Raw genomic sequence first — 16,008 nt, forward strand, 5'->3', positions numbered from 1 at the left:
CTTGTTGTGGGTGTTAAGCATTGGAATCATTCTGTATTTAGTTAACATGATAACCAATTTGAAGTTAAAAAAATTCATAAGGAAAAAAGCCATCTCAATGAGCCTGGAGGGTTATTTTCAACATAAATAATTTATATTAATCAAAATGTGTCCTCTCTCTCTCCCTTCCTCTCCAACTTCATGTTCTCCTTCATTCCTGACCACCATTCATCTGGTCTCTCCCCTCATCCTGTCTGTTGCATCATCTGGTCTCACCCTTCATCTGGTTTTGCCCTTCATCCCAAATGACCAAAGTGTGAAGAGGACGGACAGATCTTCTTCAGCCTTGACGACGGCTCGACCAAGTTCACTGACCTGATCCAGTTGGTGGAGTTCTACCAGCTCAACAAAGGGGTGTTGCCTTGCAAACTGAGACACCCGTGCACCTTTGTGGCCTTATGACCTCTTCCAACTCCCTGACACATCCCCCACCACCGCTCACAACGTCATTTTTCCCTCTCGTTTTGTGTCGGTTTTTTCGTATACATTTTTCTCGTCTGGAGAAGCGGGTGAATGAACTGATGCTTCCGTTTGTTGTTTTTCTTGATATTTTTTACGACGGACTCTGCTGGAGACTGCTGAGCTAATTTCGGGTGGTTTTGTGGGTTGGTCGTTACGGTTGGATGGACAAATCAAGGCGCTCAACACATCCAATCAGGTGCAAGGAAGACGAACAGGAACGCAAGGAGCTTTTATGGACATAATGGACCAGATGAATCTGCCATTTTATTTTATTTTGTTTAAATGCTGTCACATAATCGTTCAATCCCCCATAAATACAATCAACCAATAAACTGGTCACTCGCAATTAGGCATTGTGTTGCCACTGCGAACACAGGTTTATCTGTTAACTGAACAATCAGCAGGTTGCTGTTTTCTTCTGTAACATTATTTTTTTAATCCCACCACCGATAGATGTTAATGTTTAGCATCATTTAGCATATCTCTTATTTGCACTCCTTAATCTAGAGCATGCTTTTTGGCATCACTCATGGCTGTATCTATCCTCGGTCCTGTTACCGGCAAGTCACTTGATAGCACCGTACAACATCGCCCTCTGAGGTCGAATACATGTAAGGACATGCAAGATCTATTTTACAACGGGGAAAACCTAGAGGTTTTGGTGTCATTGAAGTTATGCCATTTTAATCCCTGCCGAGGTCCGTAACCCTCACGAGAGGATGAATGCGTGACAAGTTTTTGAAACCATTTATAATATCACACAAACCTGAAAAAGGGAACATGGACAACAGCAGTGCACAATAAGAGGTGTTATTTGATCAAGATCTTAAAAGTGCTCATAGTGGTTCACCTTCAAAGATGATTGCTCCGACCACACAGGATGTTTTTCTGCCACTGCTTATTCTTGCTTGTCTTTCCGTTGTTTTGCGTCTCATTGTCACTCTGTAGGCTTTCTGTTTACGTGATGGGCTACCAAGATCAGCCGCCATTCTACATTGGTTTACTGCACAGCTCATGTTCCCTGAGATAACAAATAACAGGGCCTTAAGTCTTCCACATCGCCCGTTCACAAGAAAATGGTAGAGCATTTTATTCAGGTTATTTCAACACCGTGATAAAGCTAGTTATTTTTTCGTTCTTCTGTCAATACCAAGATACCTCTGTTATGCATTGTGATGTTATACAGTCAAACAAGGTCACTCTATGAGGTTTGGCTTGAAGTGCAGTGGATTTTCCTCAAGGTATTAAGTAAACCAATATTTAGCCTTGCTGGTTACTGTTAAGCCCCAGGCTGACCAGGAAGGATAACCACTAGATTTCCCTTTTTGTAAAAGGTTAACCCAATGCTCCAAGTGTAACTCGGTGGAGTTGAATAACCGAGGAGGACTGGGAATACTGTCTCCGCCCATCGTTCCACTCTATTAACACCATGCCATTGTTGTTAGTAGCGCTTTCCCCCTTCAGAGAACACAGAAGAACTTTGAACTATTAGAAGTACAACTGGATCCATGTCCAACTTGATTAAGACAACCGTATACTTAAAGTCATTAGTCAACCAGATTTATTTTTATTGGAGTTTTGAGCCAATGTCCATCTAGGGAACTCGAGTAACAAAAAAAAGGATAATGTGACAAATTAATCGTCTCTGACACCATGGGAGTGCACTGGAATGTAGTCAAAAGGGCAATGCCATACACATTACACTTTATCATGACTCTGTTTATTAGAATCAGTGAAGGTGTTTCATTTGCCCAAATCTTTTTTGTGAGACTTTGACTGTAGCCCAAACTTGCATTTCTATATAAACACCTTCATAACTTATAATACATCATAATTATTGCTATACGTCTTTTTAATTAATTTAGTTATATACATCATGTTGCACTTTATATCATATTTAATGGAGCGGTTATTGATAATGCCTTCAGCCATTGTAAGCTGCAAGTAACTCTTACAATGCATTAATCACTTGTTATCATGTATTATGAAGGTATTTATAGATTATTGTAGGTATGGCCTCACAAAAAGTCACACCTTGTTCATACCCTTGGTTTGGTCCGTTAACAAACATAATCATACATTATACATCCTTGTTCTTCCCACAGGATACTATGTTGGTGTAGTTCAAACTCGCTGTACAGCCTGATATAAACCAATACTGAATATCCATGTAAAATATGGGCCCTACACGGTAGTACAGAACTACAATTACATAGTACCTTGTGCTTGGCTTGTTAATGCAAAGATAATTTCATATATCTATCTACTGCTGATGATTTTTATTCAACAAAGCCTTTTAGAAAATATATCCTGGTTAAAGATTTGGCATTATCAGTTTTGAATCAGATTAATTTATCTTTTAACAGAGTGGTCAACCCAAATTGCCATTACATAGCAAAACAAAATATAAAATCGGTCTTAATTACAAATGTTAATTTACATGTCGTAATTCTACAAAATAATTTACATAACTCACCTGTTATTGAGTATAGTGTGTTAAAATTGCACCAGATTGGTTTCCCATCATAACAGGTGGTTTTGTATGTGTTTTTCACGGTTTTATTTTCCCTGTGATGCAACATTAAGAAAGATTCTTCACTTTGTTTGATTTGTTAAACAGTCCACGGGTTCTCTTAAGCTATATAGATATGTTGTGTCACTATTATTTAACTCAAATGTAATGAATCAAATCAGTTTAAAGTAAGTATTGTTTCAGCGACGTTTATTTATTTTTCATTAATAGTGATGACTTGAACCTTTTTCTTTTCTTACAGCGTTTTTTTTTGGCCATTGACATGTTGTTGATGGCCCATACGATTATTTTTTTTTTTTTTTATGTTTGTGTATTCAAACACCAATGTGGCAATGTGAAGTTATACATACACAAATTACAACGTTGATTCTTTTTTCATTTGAAATAAAAACAATATATTTTTTCCCGTTTTCCGAGGACTTGTTATGGTGCAAAGAAATTCAACATTGAATGTCAGTCATGGATTTTCTTCTTTCTCCATCTCCACCCAGTAGCCTACTCATGGGCTGTGTGTCATTGAGACTGAACTGCAGAGTCCCTGAACAAGTTAAAGGACAGAGTGTAGCTTGGCCCCAGCTACACTGACTAAGAATTGCCAAGGCACACTTTTATATATCTAAAAAGACAAAAAAAAGGCCCAATTATCAGGAGATTGCACTGACTTAAATTGAATGGCAGAAAAATAAAAATAAATACATGAGGAGGAATAGGTATGTGGATATTCATTTGCGAGGAACATAAGTACATTATTTCCTCAGGGTTAACTTAGCAAGTTATAAAAAATTACAGCAAAATTGGAAAACTGGTCCATCATGTTTCTGAGGCCTTTGATTTAAGGATTGTAGATGGATGAATGATGGAGATGTATTTTTTTGTTTTCCTGCTGGAGGTTTAACTGTTCCAAACTCGACGACAGCTAACAGCCTATATGTGTGCTGAGCATCCCCTCAAAAGAAAGCCCTCTATGGCAACATGGATATGTGCAATCATGGAAGTGAACGAAATACTATATTCAACTTAACAACAAACTTCCATGTGAGCAAGTAGTTTGCACCTATGGAAGTGGAAAGATGTGTGGATGTGTATAGGGTACAACGAGAACGCCCACCCATACACAAATGTCATGTGGTAACAACTTAACCTTACTTTACCAGGTGTATGGAATCACAAAAATATATATATCTGCCAAACTTGTGACATTTTAATTAACACACTCATGTCAGGTTTTTGGGCTGTTGATTTTTTTAAGGAACATTGTGCTTAGGAAAGTAAATTGCGATGAAATTACCCCTATCCTATACTTGTGTGTGTCTTTGGATTTAACACTGTCACAAAGTGAGATTTACTCGCTGTATAAATGAGATAATATGTATGATTTATTTCAGGGAATGCAAAACATAAGACGATAACTTCTATTGGTAAGAGGAAACTCATGTATACATGGTGTGCTTTGTTTCAACCTGTACATAGTTGAATGGCTTATACATCCTAATTGTAACTGTTTCAGGTATTTTTGTATAAATAAGGGACTGATATATTCTGTTCATTGTAATTAGAATAAAACATTAATACATTGCTATAAAAATATCAATCCTGTGTTTTATTACAAGGATGACATGCCTATAAGGCTATTTGTGTGTTTGTGTGCGTGCATCCGTTTATGAGGAAGGCAAAATAACCTGCTTGTCGGGGCAATTAGGTTGTTAGTAAAACGCTTGAAACTTCTTGTTATGGCAAAGTAGTGAAGGCTGAACCCAATGGCAAATATAAATGTATCCTTCCCCTGTTGACATATCACAAAACCAATCTTGATCAAACAGAGCTACACAGGATGCAGCTCTTTCATATTTGAATACTTTGTGGAACAATGCCATTCTGTTCCTTCCCGCTTGATCTCCAAAATATACGTACACAATAAGACATCCTCCAAGGATTGATGTTCTAGTCAATTGATAAAGGTTCTAGTCAATTTACCATGCATTTTTAAATCATTCTGGGGCGGAGCTGCTAGCTCCCATGTTAACGCCCCTTCATTTCAGTCTATTATTAGAGGTATGTTAGCCTGGCACCGCCCGCCTACCTACTTCCGCTCCATTTTCATTTCACTTCAGTACTAGGTCTGGGTCTGCTTCATATGAATGCGTTTCTTGGAAGCCAGATTTTTGGCGATCCAACCAGCGAACAGAGGGAGTGGCTGAGAACGATGACGTCTAGGTTGCGCACCAGTTTCAGTTGTAGTCAGAGGAAGACAATGGAGAAGGAAACGAGAGAAGCTATTCGGTCTGCTTTGGGATCGATGCCGAAAGTCGATCAATTAAAGCCGGAGCAAGAACAAGCTTTGCTGAGATTTGTTGGTGGCCATGATGTTGTGGCGCTTCTCCCCACCGGGTTCAGGAAAAGTTAGATTTCCAGCTGGCTCCGTTAGTGGTGAAGGAGCCGGTCCCGTCGCATGACATACGTCACGACCAAACGCTATGCGATTGGTTATGGCAGATCCAGAGTGGCACTGGGCAGATCCAATCATTTTAAAACTTCAACAAACACCCGCCTCCAATTGAGTGAACGTTTGGCAATTGGGCAGTTCCAGACCTCCTGTACAAATGAAATGAAGTACGATGGTCTGGTAGGACCAGGCTAGAGGTATGTCACATCAACTCCTAATCATCAGGTGACCCCATGTCGGCCAATAAGAAGTGATGCATGCAATGGAGGGAGTCATTCACCAGCAACGTCCAGAGGGTCAGGGGGGGAAATGGGTGCATAATATATGCACCCTGCAAGAACAGGCACCATTTCTTCCGCTGACATTCCACTGGACCTTTCAGGAGCCTTTGAAACAGTAAACCACTAGATCCACCTCTCCACTCTTGAAGAACTGGGAATCTCAGGCTTTGAACTCCCTATTCACATCCTGACTGCACAGATTGCCTTTGCAGGGTTACCTGGGAATAATCTGTGTCTGTACCTTGTATTCTTACGACTGGGGTCCCTCAGGGTTCTGTTCTTGGTCCCATCCTCTTCACTCTGTAGTTCATTCACGTGGCTTTTTCTACCAACGCTATGCAGATCACACACCACTAATTCTGTCCTTTGCATGCTCAGAAACCAAGGTAGCAGGAACAATATCTGCGTGCTTCACCACCTGAAGCTCAATCTGGACATGACTGAGCTGCTCTTCCTTCCAGGCAAGGCATCTCCCATCTACAACCTCCCAATCAATATAGAGAATTCAACCTCACAAATTCAGGGTCAAATCCATTCTTAACGTTCACCATCACAGGTATCGCAGGAAGAGCAATGGACTGTCCGCTGACATCCATTGATCAAAAAAGCATAACTTACAGTGCATCAGTTACAGGATTTTGCTCACAGTGTATCAGCAAACCATTGCTCTTCCTGTAATAACTAGATGGCAAATGTTGTTCAAACACAGCCGTACCCGTGTGTCCTTGAGAGTAGACCTACTATTATCATTACAGTACTATATTTAAATTACAAATGATTAAATATCACATAATACACATACCTTTGACATGCCGTAAGCCCACAATCATCAGTTAGAATTCTTGAGGTCATCAATATGTATGTCACGACTAAACTCAAACACAAAGTTTAAGTTAGGTAGAACAGTGGTTCTCAAACTTCTCCCCTGGCGACCCCCCAAAATTCCCTGGTGACGACTGGCGACCCCCCTTTTTGTTTTTTTTATTTATTTTATTTTAAAACCTGTCCTGGTCATCGCATGTTCCCACAATTGTACAAACTGAAAGGAAAATAATCGAATAAACAATTCTATCAAAGGAAAAATGACAAGATGCCTAGTATATTTTTGAAAAGAACTTAAACATGACGGAACAGTGCATCTGCAGATAGATCTAGACCTGAACAAGACGCATGAACGATAAACCTCCTCCTCCTCAAAAATAAATGTCCAATTCAAGCCAAGAACATGCATCAGATCTAAATAAACTGAGAGTATTTTTCGCTTTTTACACTAACGTGAAGGATGGGCCTGCTTTTCGAACATAGTAAGTTCATTCTTGGGCTGATGCCACACGGTGACACAGAGATTTTCCTCCACGCTGCTCAGCCGACATCTGTACTTGTTCTTCAAGTACGCCAGGGACGAGAATGTCTTTTCGCACATATATGTCGACCCAAGTGGTGGAAGAATGTCCGCAGCGGCCGCAGACAATGCAGGGCTTATAGAGTGGCGAAGTCACGCCCCTTCCGGTAGAGCCCATGGGACCTATGAGATCGAAAATTATGAATGGGTTTCCATGGAGAGAAAGTAATTATCTTCTGGTTCCAGTCTTTATATGCCCCGGATTACATATATGGTGTTTATGGATTTAAATGATAATTCCTCAATTCAAGAGTTTGACCGTTTATTGGGCAATTGTTCAGTTAAAGGCTGTAGAGAAAACACAATGAGAAAGACAACACGTCTCGTGTGTAGATTACTGGCTGTACTCTTGGGTACTGTGTGTCTTGGGTAAACATGACCTGATATGATTATTCACTTTGTTGGGAGGATCTGAAACTGTTTAAATAGCTCTGTCTAACTGTAATCTTGACTCACTCTGCAAGAGCTATAACAGGTTATTGTCAACACCTATTTTGTACTTTTTTGCATTTAGAAGTCTCATCTGCCCTAGACGGAATATCTTATAAAGAAATTGCCATATCTGAGAGGAATCAGAGGACCGGCTGAAGACACTCAGAACCCACCGTGGTTCCACCTGTAATTTGTCAGCAGTCAGGAGGACACATACAGACACATGTGTATCTATCTTATCCCCTCCAGAGTAACCATGGACGCAGCAGAGTTCCGTCGCCGTGGAAAGGAGATGGTTGACTTTGTGGCGGACTACCAGGAGAACATTGAGCACAGGCGAGTGTACCCAGACGTGGAGCCCGGGTACCTGCGCTCCATGATCCCCTCCGAGGCCCCGCTGGAGCCTGAGAGCTACGAGGACGTGCTCAGGGACGTCGACAGGGTCATGATGCCCGGAGTGAGTTCACACATGTATTTATTCCCCCTCATTATCCTTCTGGGGATAAATGAAGTCCCCAGCAAGATCCCCTCTGATTGGCAAGAGAGTTACATCGTGAGTCTGTACAAGGGCAAAGGCGATGCTCTCAATAGAGGCAAATACAAGGGGTTGAAGCTTATTTAGTACTCAAGTGTTGGAGTGTGTAGTAGAAGGACTGATCAGGAAGCGAGTGGGGATCAACGAGATCCAATTGATTATTTAAGCCCAAATCTGGTTGAACAGAAAGTTTCCTTTTTTTAAGCCTCATATCTGTTTCGACCAAATATGTTACTGGAGTCACTGAACTGTAACTGCAGGATTGGCATACTAAACTCAGAGATCAGCAGCATACAAATAAAATGAGTAGGCCTATGCTTGCAACATGTGTGCAACAATCACAGACAATGAGTCAACCATTTATGTTTTCTTGCCAATTCTTTCTCATTTGTTTTCTAGGTGACCCACTGGCTAAGCCCACACTTCTATGCCTATTACACAAATTCAACTTCTTTCCCATCTATTTTGGCTGACTTGCTCAGTAGCGGCATAGGAACCATTGGCTTCACATGGGTAAGGCAGAAACTCTCAGTCTCATTAAAACGGCAATGTACAATGACTGCAATTCAATTGTTTTTATTGGATGGTGTATTATGGGTATGAAGTAGTGATTGCATGCAGTATCTATTTCATTTATATATTATAATTTATTTTGTTAAGGCTGCAAATCCAGCATGCAGTGAGTTGGAAACAGTGATGTTGGACTGGCTGGGCAAGATGCTCCAACTTCCAGAAGACTTCCTTTCAGAGACACAGGGTCAGGGAGGAGGAGTCATTCAGGTCAGTCATGACACAACAGCTTCTTTCGAAGGGAGAGATATACACTGGCCCCTACAGGTCAATCCAATTTATGATGTTTATTTTATTTTGTGTTCACTCTGTAATCGTCTTTGAGTATTTAGAAAAGCGCTATATAAGTCAAATGTATTATAATTTGTATTATTATGTTTGAACACATGCAGCATACTCTTTTATATTTTACTGTTTGTTTACTCATACATTTACAGTAATACATGTATGATTGTTCAGATGGCTCAATTGTCATGTTGAACCCGAAAACCAAACCAAAACTACTATAACTTATCCCAAATATGATTTCGATTTCAATTTAACAATATTGTAATATTTATAATTATTTATTCTTCTAGGGTACGGCTAGTGAAGCGACTCTGATGGCGTTGCTTTCCGCTCGCCTCAAAACAGTGAAATGTGTCCAAGAATCCGATCCTCAACGATCAGAGGCTGACATTATTTCCAAACTGATAGCCTACACCTCCGAAGAAGTACGATTTGATCACTGCTGTTGTTATCTTGCCAGCTTGAAATACTTGCAACACCCGGGAAAATACATATAAATATATTATGGGTAGATTGAGGCTATAGTAACTATAGAATCTCTTGTCTTTGCCTTATTCCTCAGGCCCACTCATCAGTGGAGAAAGCCAGTATCATTGGCGGAGTGGTGATAAGAATGGTCCCAACAGATGAGCACTTCTCTGTCAGAGCAGAGACCCTGGAGAAGATGGTGGCTGAGGACAAGGCCACTGGATTCATACCCTTCTTTATATGGAGACGTGCACACAGACTAAAGCACACATATATGGAATGATTGGGTATTCATCGAACCAAAATGCATAATGACAAATCATGGATGTTTTTTTTGCTTTCATTCTGTGCTTTTCAGTTCTGCGCTACCCTTGGCACGACTCCCTGTTGTGCATTTGATAAAATTGATGAACTTGGGCCCATATGTGAGTTGGCCACAAAGCATATACATACATACATATTTGTAATTGCATTATGTCTATTTGTGATATGTTTGATTCCGTTTAAATATTTTCAGTTTTCCTTCCCCAAGCTATTCTTGTGCGAAAACATACAAACGCATTCATTTTAACATCTGGTGGCTTACATTTGCTGTTGGAAATGGTTTGACTAACATGTCCAACCAACAAGTGTGCATGAGTAACCGATAACCACAGCAAGAGAGAGAGCATCAATGTTTTAGAGGCTGCCGTTGCAGCTGCGGCTCCCCGCCTCCAAGACAGACAGAGAGGCACATGAAGCAATAGATGAGAGCAGGAGTAATTTCCTGAGGCAGAGTAAGAGCTTTGGATAAGGTCTTTCCGATAGCTGGTGAGGAGGAGGAGGAGGGAGAGATCGGGACCAAATTGCAGCAGGTTGAGCTCCGTTTTGGCAAATGACGCCTTTCAGTAGCTTATTTTTAATTATTTATGTGTTCAATTAATTAATTTTGATAGTAAAACAAAATACAAAAGCAAATACAGTTGTATCAACAATTTAAGATATAAAGGCTTACATCATTAATGTTATCCTGGCAAGTCCTTTTTATGAAATGAACATTTACGATAATATTTCCTTCCTTTCATTTTAAAGTTTGCAGATTCATTTAACATCAACCCCAACAAATTTCTCTTAGTCGGCTTTGACTGCTCGGCCATGTGGTAAGTAATCCACCCAAAATACCTCCAGGTAGAGTAAATACCACTATTGATCCAATACACAGTGTCAGCTTAAAGTAATTTGCACTCATTTCAGTGCCAGTACTATCAGCCTTTTTATGTATTCATGTGACCCAAATGTGACCCAATAATAGCACATGGTTTATCATAGCACAACGTTATAGAATTGGGAATTGACAATCCGCAGTCTGATGTGAAATGCAAACATTCTCATAACTATTTTAACAAATGTGTTTTATAAAGAGTTGATTCTGATTGGTCAATTATGGTATTCAGGCATACATTAGCATTATATTTTGTGTCCAATTCTGCATTTATTTTGCTTCAGCGTCATGTAGGACCACGTAGCCCAACATCAAGAAGAGTTGGGGACATATATAATATTAATAAATGGAAATTGACTACATACGTGTTCAATTGGACTTCCGGTTTTGGCAGAAAATCCCAGATATAATTATTATAATTTTCTTCTCAGTATGGGGAATGTCTTTTTTGAATCAGTTTTCAATTCAACAAGCCATGCATTTGTGTTGTTTAAGGGTAAAAAAAAGCGCAGGCCTAACCAGAGCTTTTTCCAAATTGATCCAGAGTACCTGAAACATGAAAACCAAGGGTCAGGTTGGTGCAACCATCTCCCTCAGCCCTACTCTACCCACAAAATAGCTTTTTTACTTGAAAAGAATTGGTCCGAAAAGGATCAACTATAGTGTCAGCTACAGTTAATGCTGAATAGGACCAATGTTGAATATAGTGGCTTAATCTTAATCCAGTGCAGTCCCGAGTATGATGTGGGTGTTAAAGGGTTCGAGATCTGAGTTATTGGTTTAGCTATAAGCAAGCTGAGGCACACAGGCTATGGCCTTATTTCATTAGCGGCCAGCAAACCTTGTATTTCCATGTAATGGAAAATACATGTAGTTCATTTATTTAATTAATAATCTACTCGTGTGTTATTGTCCTACATTTGTTGTGTTGAATGTGATTTATTTGGAGCCAATCTTCGTTGTTACAGATTTATGTTTGATAGCATTGTTCCCTTTTTATGAAAAGAACCAAGGTGTGGAACAGAAATGAGTCATATGAATGATTTATGTGTTATATAAACCGCAAAAAGTCCATGTCCATTACAATATCTAACTCAAAATTGTTTTCCCACAATAGGTCTGGTTAAAGATTATATGGTAAAATAGTCTGTGCAGTAGTTAATTGACAATAATATAATTATAAAATCATTAATAGCTACATGCTAAATATCAGATTTTTATTTTTTTCTCCCTCTGCACCTCTTCTCCACATCTCTCTCACCCCACCTCTCCTCTGACTCTCAGCATTGGGGTACACCTATGGCCAGGAGGTTCCGCTCCCTGAAGTTGTGGTTTGTGTTCCGCATGTACGGGCTCAGAGGCCTCCAAGCTTTCATCCGTAAGGTACACAGAATATAGAAATATTGCTGTGTATATTATGAGCATGGTATATATTGGTACAAGATTTAATGACACAAGGCTACCATCTAGTGGATACATGTAAAAATGCCTACTGCCATAATACTGCCATAATAATCTTTTAATCTTCTTTTTGTATTAACCAAAGTCCCTGATGGTTGTTGGGCGATATTATACATTATTGAATATGAACTGAGACACAGAATGTCTTCTGTTTGCAGCATGTGGAATTGGCCAAAACATTTGAGAATCTGGTGAGAGGCGACAACAACTTTGAGATCTGTGCTGAAGTAGTCATGGGACTAGTTTGCTTCAGGCTGAAGGTAAAAGATGCATTCAAATATGCACATCATGCAAGTTATACTACACTATCAAACAGTGGCTAACTGGCCATAACTTCCAGAACAAATGACATAAAGGCAAAAAAAGATTCTCTGCACTTGAATATTTGTCTATTTAATCAATACATCAATACAAACTACTCCTGTTGATTGCATCCTGATGGTATCACGTCTGTTTGTTCATTCTTTCAAAGTATACCATCCGTTGTCTTTAATTCAACCTCCTCTCTGGCTATGCTTTGCCCCCAGGTTTCGGATGAGCTGAACAAAGCCTTGCTGAAACAAATCACCAGGACGGGGAAGATCTACCTGGTGTCCTGCAAGCTCCGCGGACGTTTTGTTCTGCGCTTCGTCGTCTGTGGGCGGACCACCGAGCTGCGCCATATCCAAGAGGCGTGGAAGCACATCACCGAGCTGTCCAGCGAGCTCCTGCAGAACCTCTTTGATCATGAAGGAAAGGAAAACTGACCAGTCAGGATAGGGAATATGACATCATTGTTGCCAAAAAACTGGCAGATGCATTTTCAACCAGAACAGACCCATATATATTCACAGCATTTCTCTCACATAGCCAAGGTGCCTATGCCATTTTACCTACATACCTTTACCTACCCTTTACCTTACCTACAGCTCATTTTATGTAAGGCTGCGAACATGGATCCATAACGCAATTTATATTTGCTTCATGATTTCCGTTGTCATCTTCATCTTTTGGGTGTGCGGTAATCAACTGAACAGGCTTGGGTTGACTTTTATATTTACTGTGTTGCAATTGTAATACTTGTTGGCTTCTGTGGCGGGGTGTGTTTAGTAGGTCTGAGTCTTTATTGAATTGAACACTTTTTGGGGGGGCCGTCTCATTTATAACCGTTGCGTACGCACAAAACAGGGCTGAAATTGGCGTACGTGACTTTCCACGCCAAGGTTGTGATCTATAAAAAACCAACTTGACGGGAAAATGTGCGCAGCCCTAAGCAAACCCTGACCCATGCGTACGCATAGTTTAGAGGAAAAGGAGAATTGGCGACACGGATGGTGTGGTGGTGAACTGAAGTCAGACCGAAGAATTGTAGAGTGAGAACGATTATGTTTCATCATCGCCCTTCATTAATTTAATTTCAACCCGTGCGTTATCATGCGTTAAATCTATGTAATCAGAATAATTTAAGTCAACTGCGTTATTTCTCAGTTATGAACATCTCCTTAGAATATAAATTAAAAAAAATTCTCTATATTTAATCCCGTCACTCCATAGGCCTACTGTCCACTGACGGCGCGACTGCATGGAATAAAGCTTCTGTCCAACATGTGTCAATAACATGATATTTTTATGTGACACTGTAAACACATAGCCTAATCAAATGTCAATATCCCAAGTGTGGAAAACCAAGCCACACTCCTCATCACAATCGTTGTCCGTTACTCTTGATGCTTTTCATGACAAATCAGGCATTAAAAAGGGGTTATGTTCAAGAACATTTTACGTGGGTGATTACAAACTGATTATCCAAGGTGTTCTCGGTCAGTCTTATTACCGTAACCCTATACCTAAATACAGAGGTGAGCGCCGTGGTAATGCTGCACCATATGGCACTTCTGGCGGACCATGCAGATGGCAGGATTCGGAGGGAGAGGGTCTTTAGGGACCATAACGATGTATTGGTAGGCTACATAAAAATATGTAACTTTATGTCAGACCACTTCTTTTTTAATTCTGGGACTGTGCGCTCCGTGCTACTGACAGAGTTCACTGCTGCAGCAACATGTTGCCACTCACTTTTTTATTTTTATTTATTTTATTTTTATTTTGAAACTCCACATCAGAATGTTCTGAAACCTTTTGCGTGACCCCATGGGGTCGTGAACTATAACCCTGACGTAAAATGAGCCTGAAATAACAGGGCATTTTCTTTTAAATTGAATCCAAAATCATATGTAATATGTCTCATATTGGAAACTTTGGTTGGCTTTTATTTTGAAACTCCACATCAGAATGTTCTGAAACCTTTTTTGTGACCCCATGGGGTCGTGAACTATAACCCTGACGTGAGATGAGCCTGAAATAACAGGGCATTTTCTTTTAAATTGAATCCAAAATCATATGTAATATGTCTCATATTGGAAACTTTGGTTGGTTTTTATTTTGAAACTCCACATCAGAATGTTCTGAAACCTTTTGCGTGACCCCATGGGGTCGTGAACTATAACCCTGCAGTGAAATGACCCTGGAATAACAGGGCATTTTATTTTAAATCGTATCCAAAATCATATGTAATATGTCTCATATTGGAATGTTTGGTGGGCTTTTATTTTGAAAGTAAATACCACAACGGCCGTACACTTCCTTTGATAGTATTTGCTTTTATTGACTGTCTTTTTGTATGTACCCGACGAATGCTTTTATTTTAAACTAGTTCTGAGACGCTATTACCGTAATGGCTAGTATATACAGGTACGGCAAAAAACGGAGTCGGCTGGCTTGTCCGCCGATCTTGATGAAGTCGGCTGGCTTGACCGCAGTGCCTTACGAGTTGCGACTGTGCTTCGCAGTATGCCTTGCGAAACCCAGTATGCCTTTCGAAACACCTCGTGATTGGTCGATGCAAAGGGACAAATAAGGGACGTTATATTCAATTATATATTAACGGTAGTGATTCATAAAAACACGAAGATTATCGTTATTATGACTAACGTTATTATGACTAATTATTTAACCTTTGAACTGTCCAGTCATAAATCAGGGCGGGAAAATCATCAAACAGGAAGTACCTGCTGTGAAAGCTACAAGGTCAGTGATATACAGTTCTGACCATAATTGGTGTTAAGGGTACAAATTAATTATTATCAAAATAATCATGCTACTTTTTTTCTTAATGTGTTTATTAAATGTTTGTTCATAAAATCTCTGAGCACACAATAGGGAGAAAGCCGATCATCAGCAGTGAGGATGAGGTAGCTTGGGGAGATGATAGTCACATTAGCAAAAAGAGGATTCCCCCTGAGGATGAATGATACACAGCAACTGGCCTACCAGTTTGCCACCAAGAAAGGAATCAGGGGATTCAGTGAAGTAAAGGAAAAGGCTGGTTACAAATGGTTTAGGGTTTTTTGAGACGCAACCAGAAACTCAGGATCAGGAAACCCGAGGCTCTCTCAGCCCATAGAGCTGCTGGATTCAACCCCACTGTTGTGAATACGTGGTTTAAAAACTATCAGGACACAATTGACAGACTGGGGTTGGAGAATGTTCCAGATCATATCTGGAATTGTGATGAGACTGGGCTCCAGGATCACTTCCTCTCCACTAGGGTGGTTGCCGAGGCTGGGTCACCTTGTTTTGAGATCACTGCTGGGGAGAAAGGAGAAACCTCAACCTGCCTTTCCAGCATCAACGCTGCTGGTGGGTATGGCCCAAACCTTGTAATCTTCAAGGGCAAGAGGATGACGGCAGATTGGCTCTTTGGGGCTCCCGAACATACCTTCCTCAGGGTGTCGGATAACGGGTGGATAAACACAGAATTATTCACTGAATGGGGCAAGTTTTTTCTCCGAAGCCTGCCCAAAGATGATCCACGACCCCACTTGCTCCTTGTTGATGGCCACTCCTCCCATGTG

At 40.3% G+C, this 16,008-nt stretch overlaps 1 protein-coding gene and 1 pseudogene across 1 annotated transcript in view; both read left to right on the forward strand.

The window, feature by feature from the left end:
• Window positions 1-4,698, forward strand: part of grb10b (growth factor receptor-bound protein 10b) — a 70,379-nt gene extending 65,681 nt beyond the window's left edge. Inside the window, exon 18 of the mRNA XM_056602818.1 lies at window positions 295-4,698. Within this exon, the coding sequence (XP_056458793.1) occupies window positions 295-441 (147 nt within the window). The 3' untranslated portion in view covers window positions 442-4,698. The remainder of the gene's footprint in view (window positions 1-294) is intronic.
• A 3,149-nt stretch (window positions 4,699-7,847) lies between these two features.
• Window positions 7,848-14,259, forward strand: LOC130392236 (aromatic-L-amino-acid decarboxylase-like; annotated as a pseudogene).
• Window positions 14,260-16,008: the final 1,749 nt, after the last annotated feature.

The sequence above is a fragment of the Gadus chalcogrammus genome, chromosome 11 (genome assembly GCF_026213295.1).
Source record: "Gadus chalcogrammus isolate NIFS_2021 chromosome 11, NIFS_Gcha_1.0, whole genome shotgun sequence".
Classification (NCBI taxonomy): domain Eukaryota; kingdom Metazoa; phylum Chordata; class Actinopteri; order Gadiformes; family Gadidae; genus Gadus; species Gadus chalcogrammus.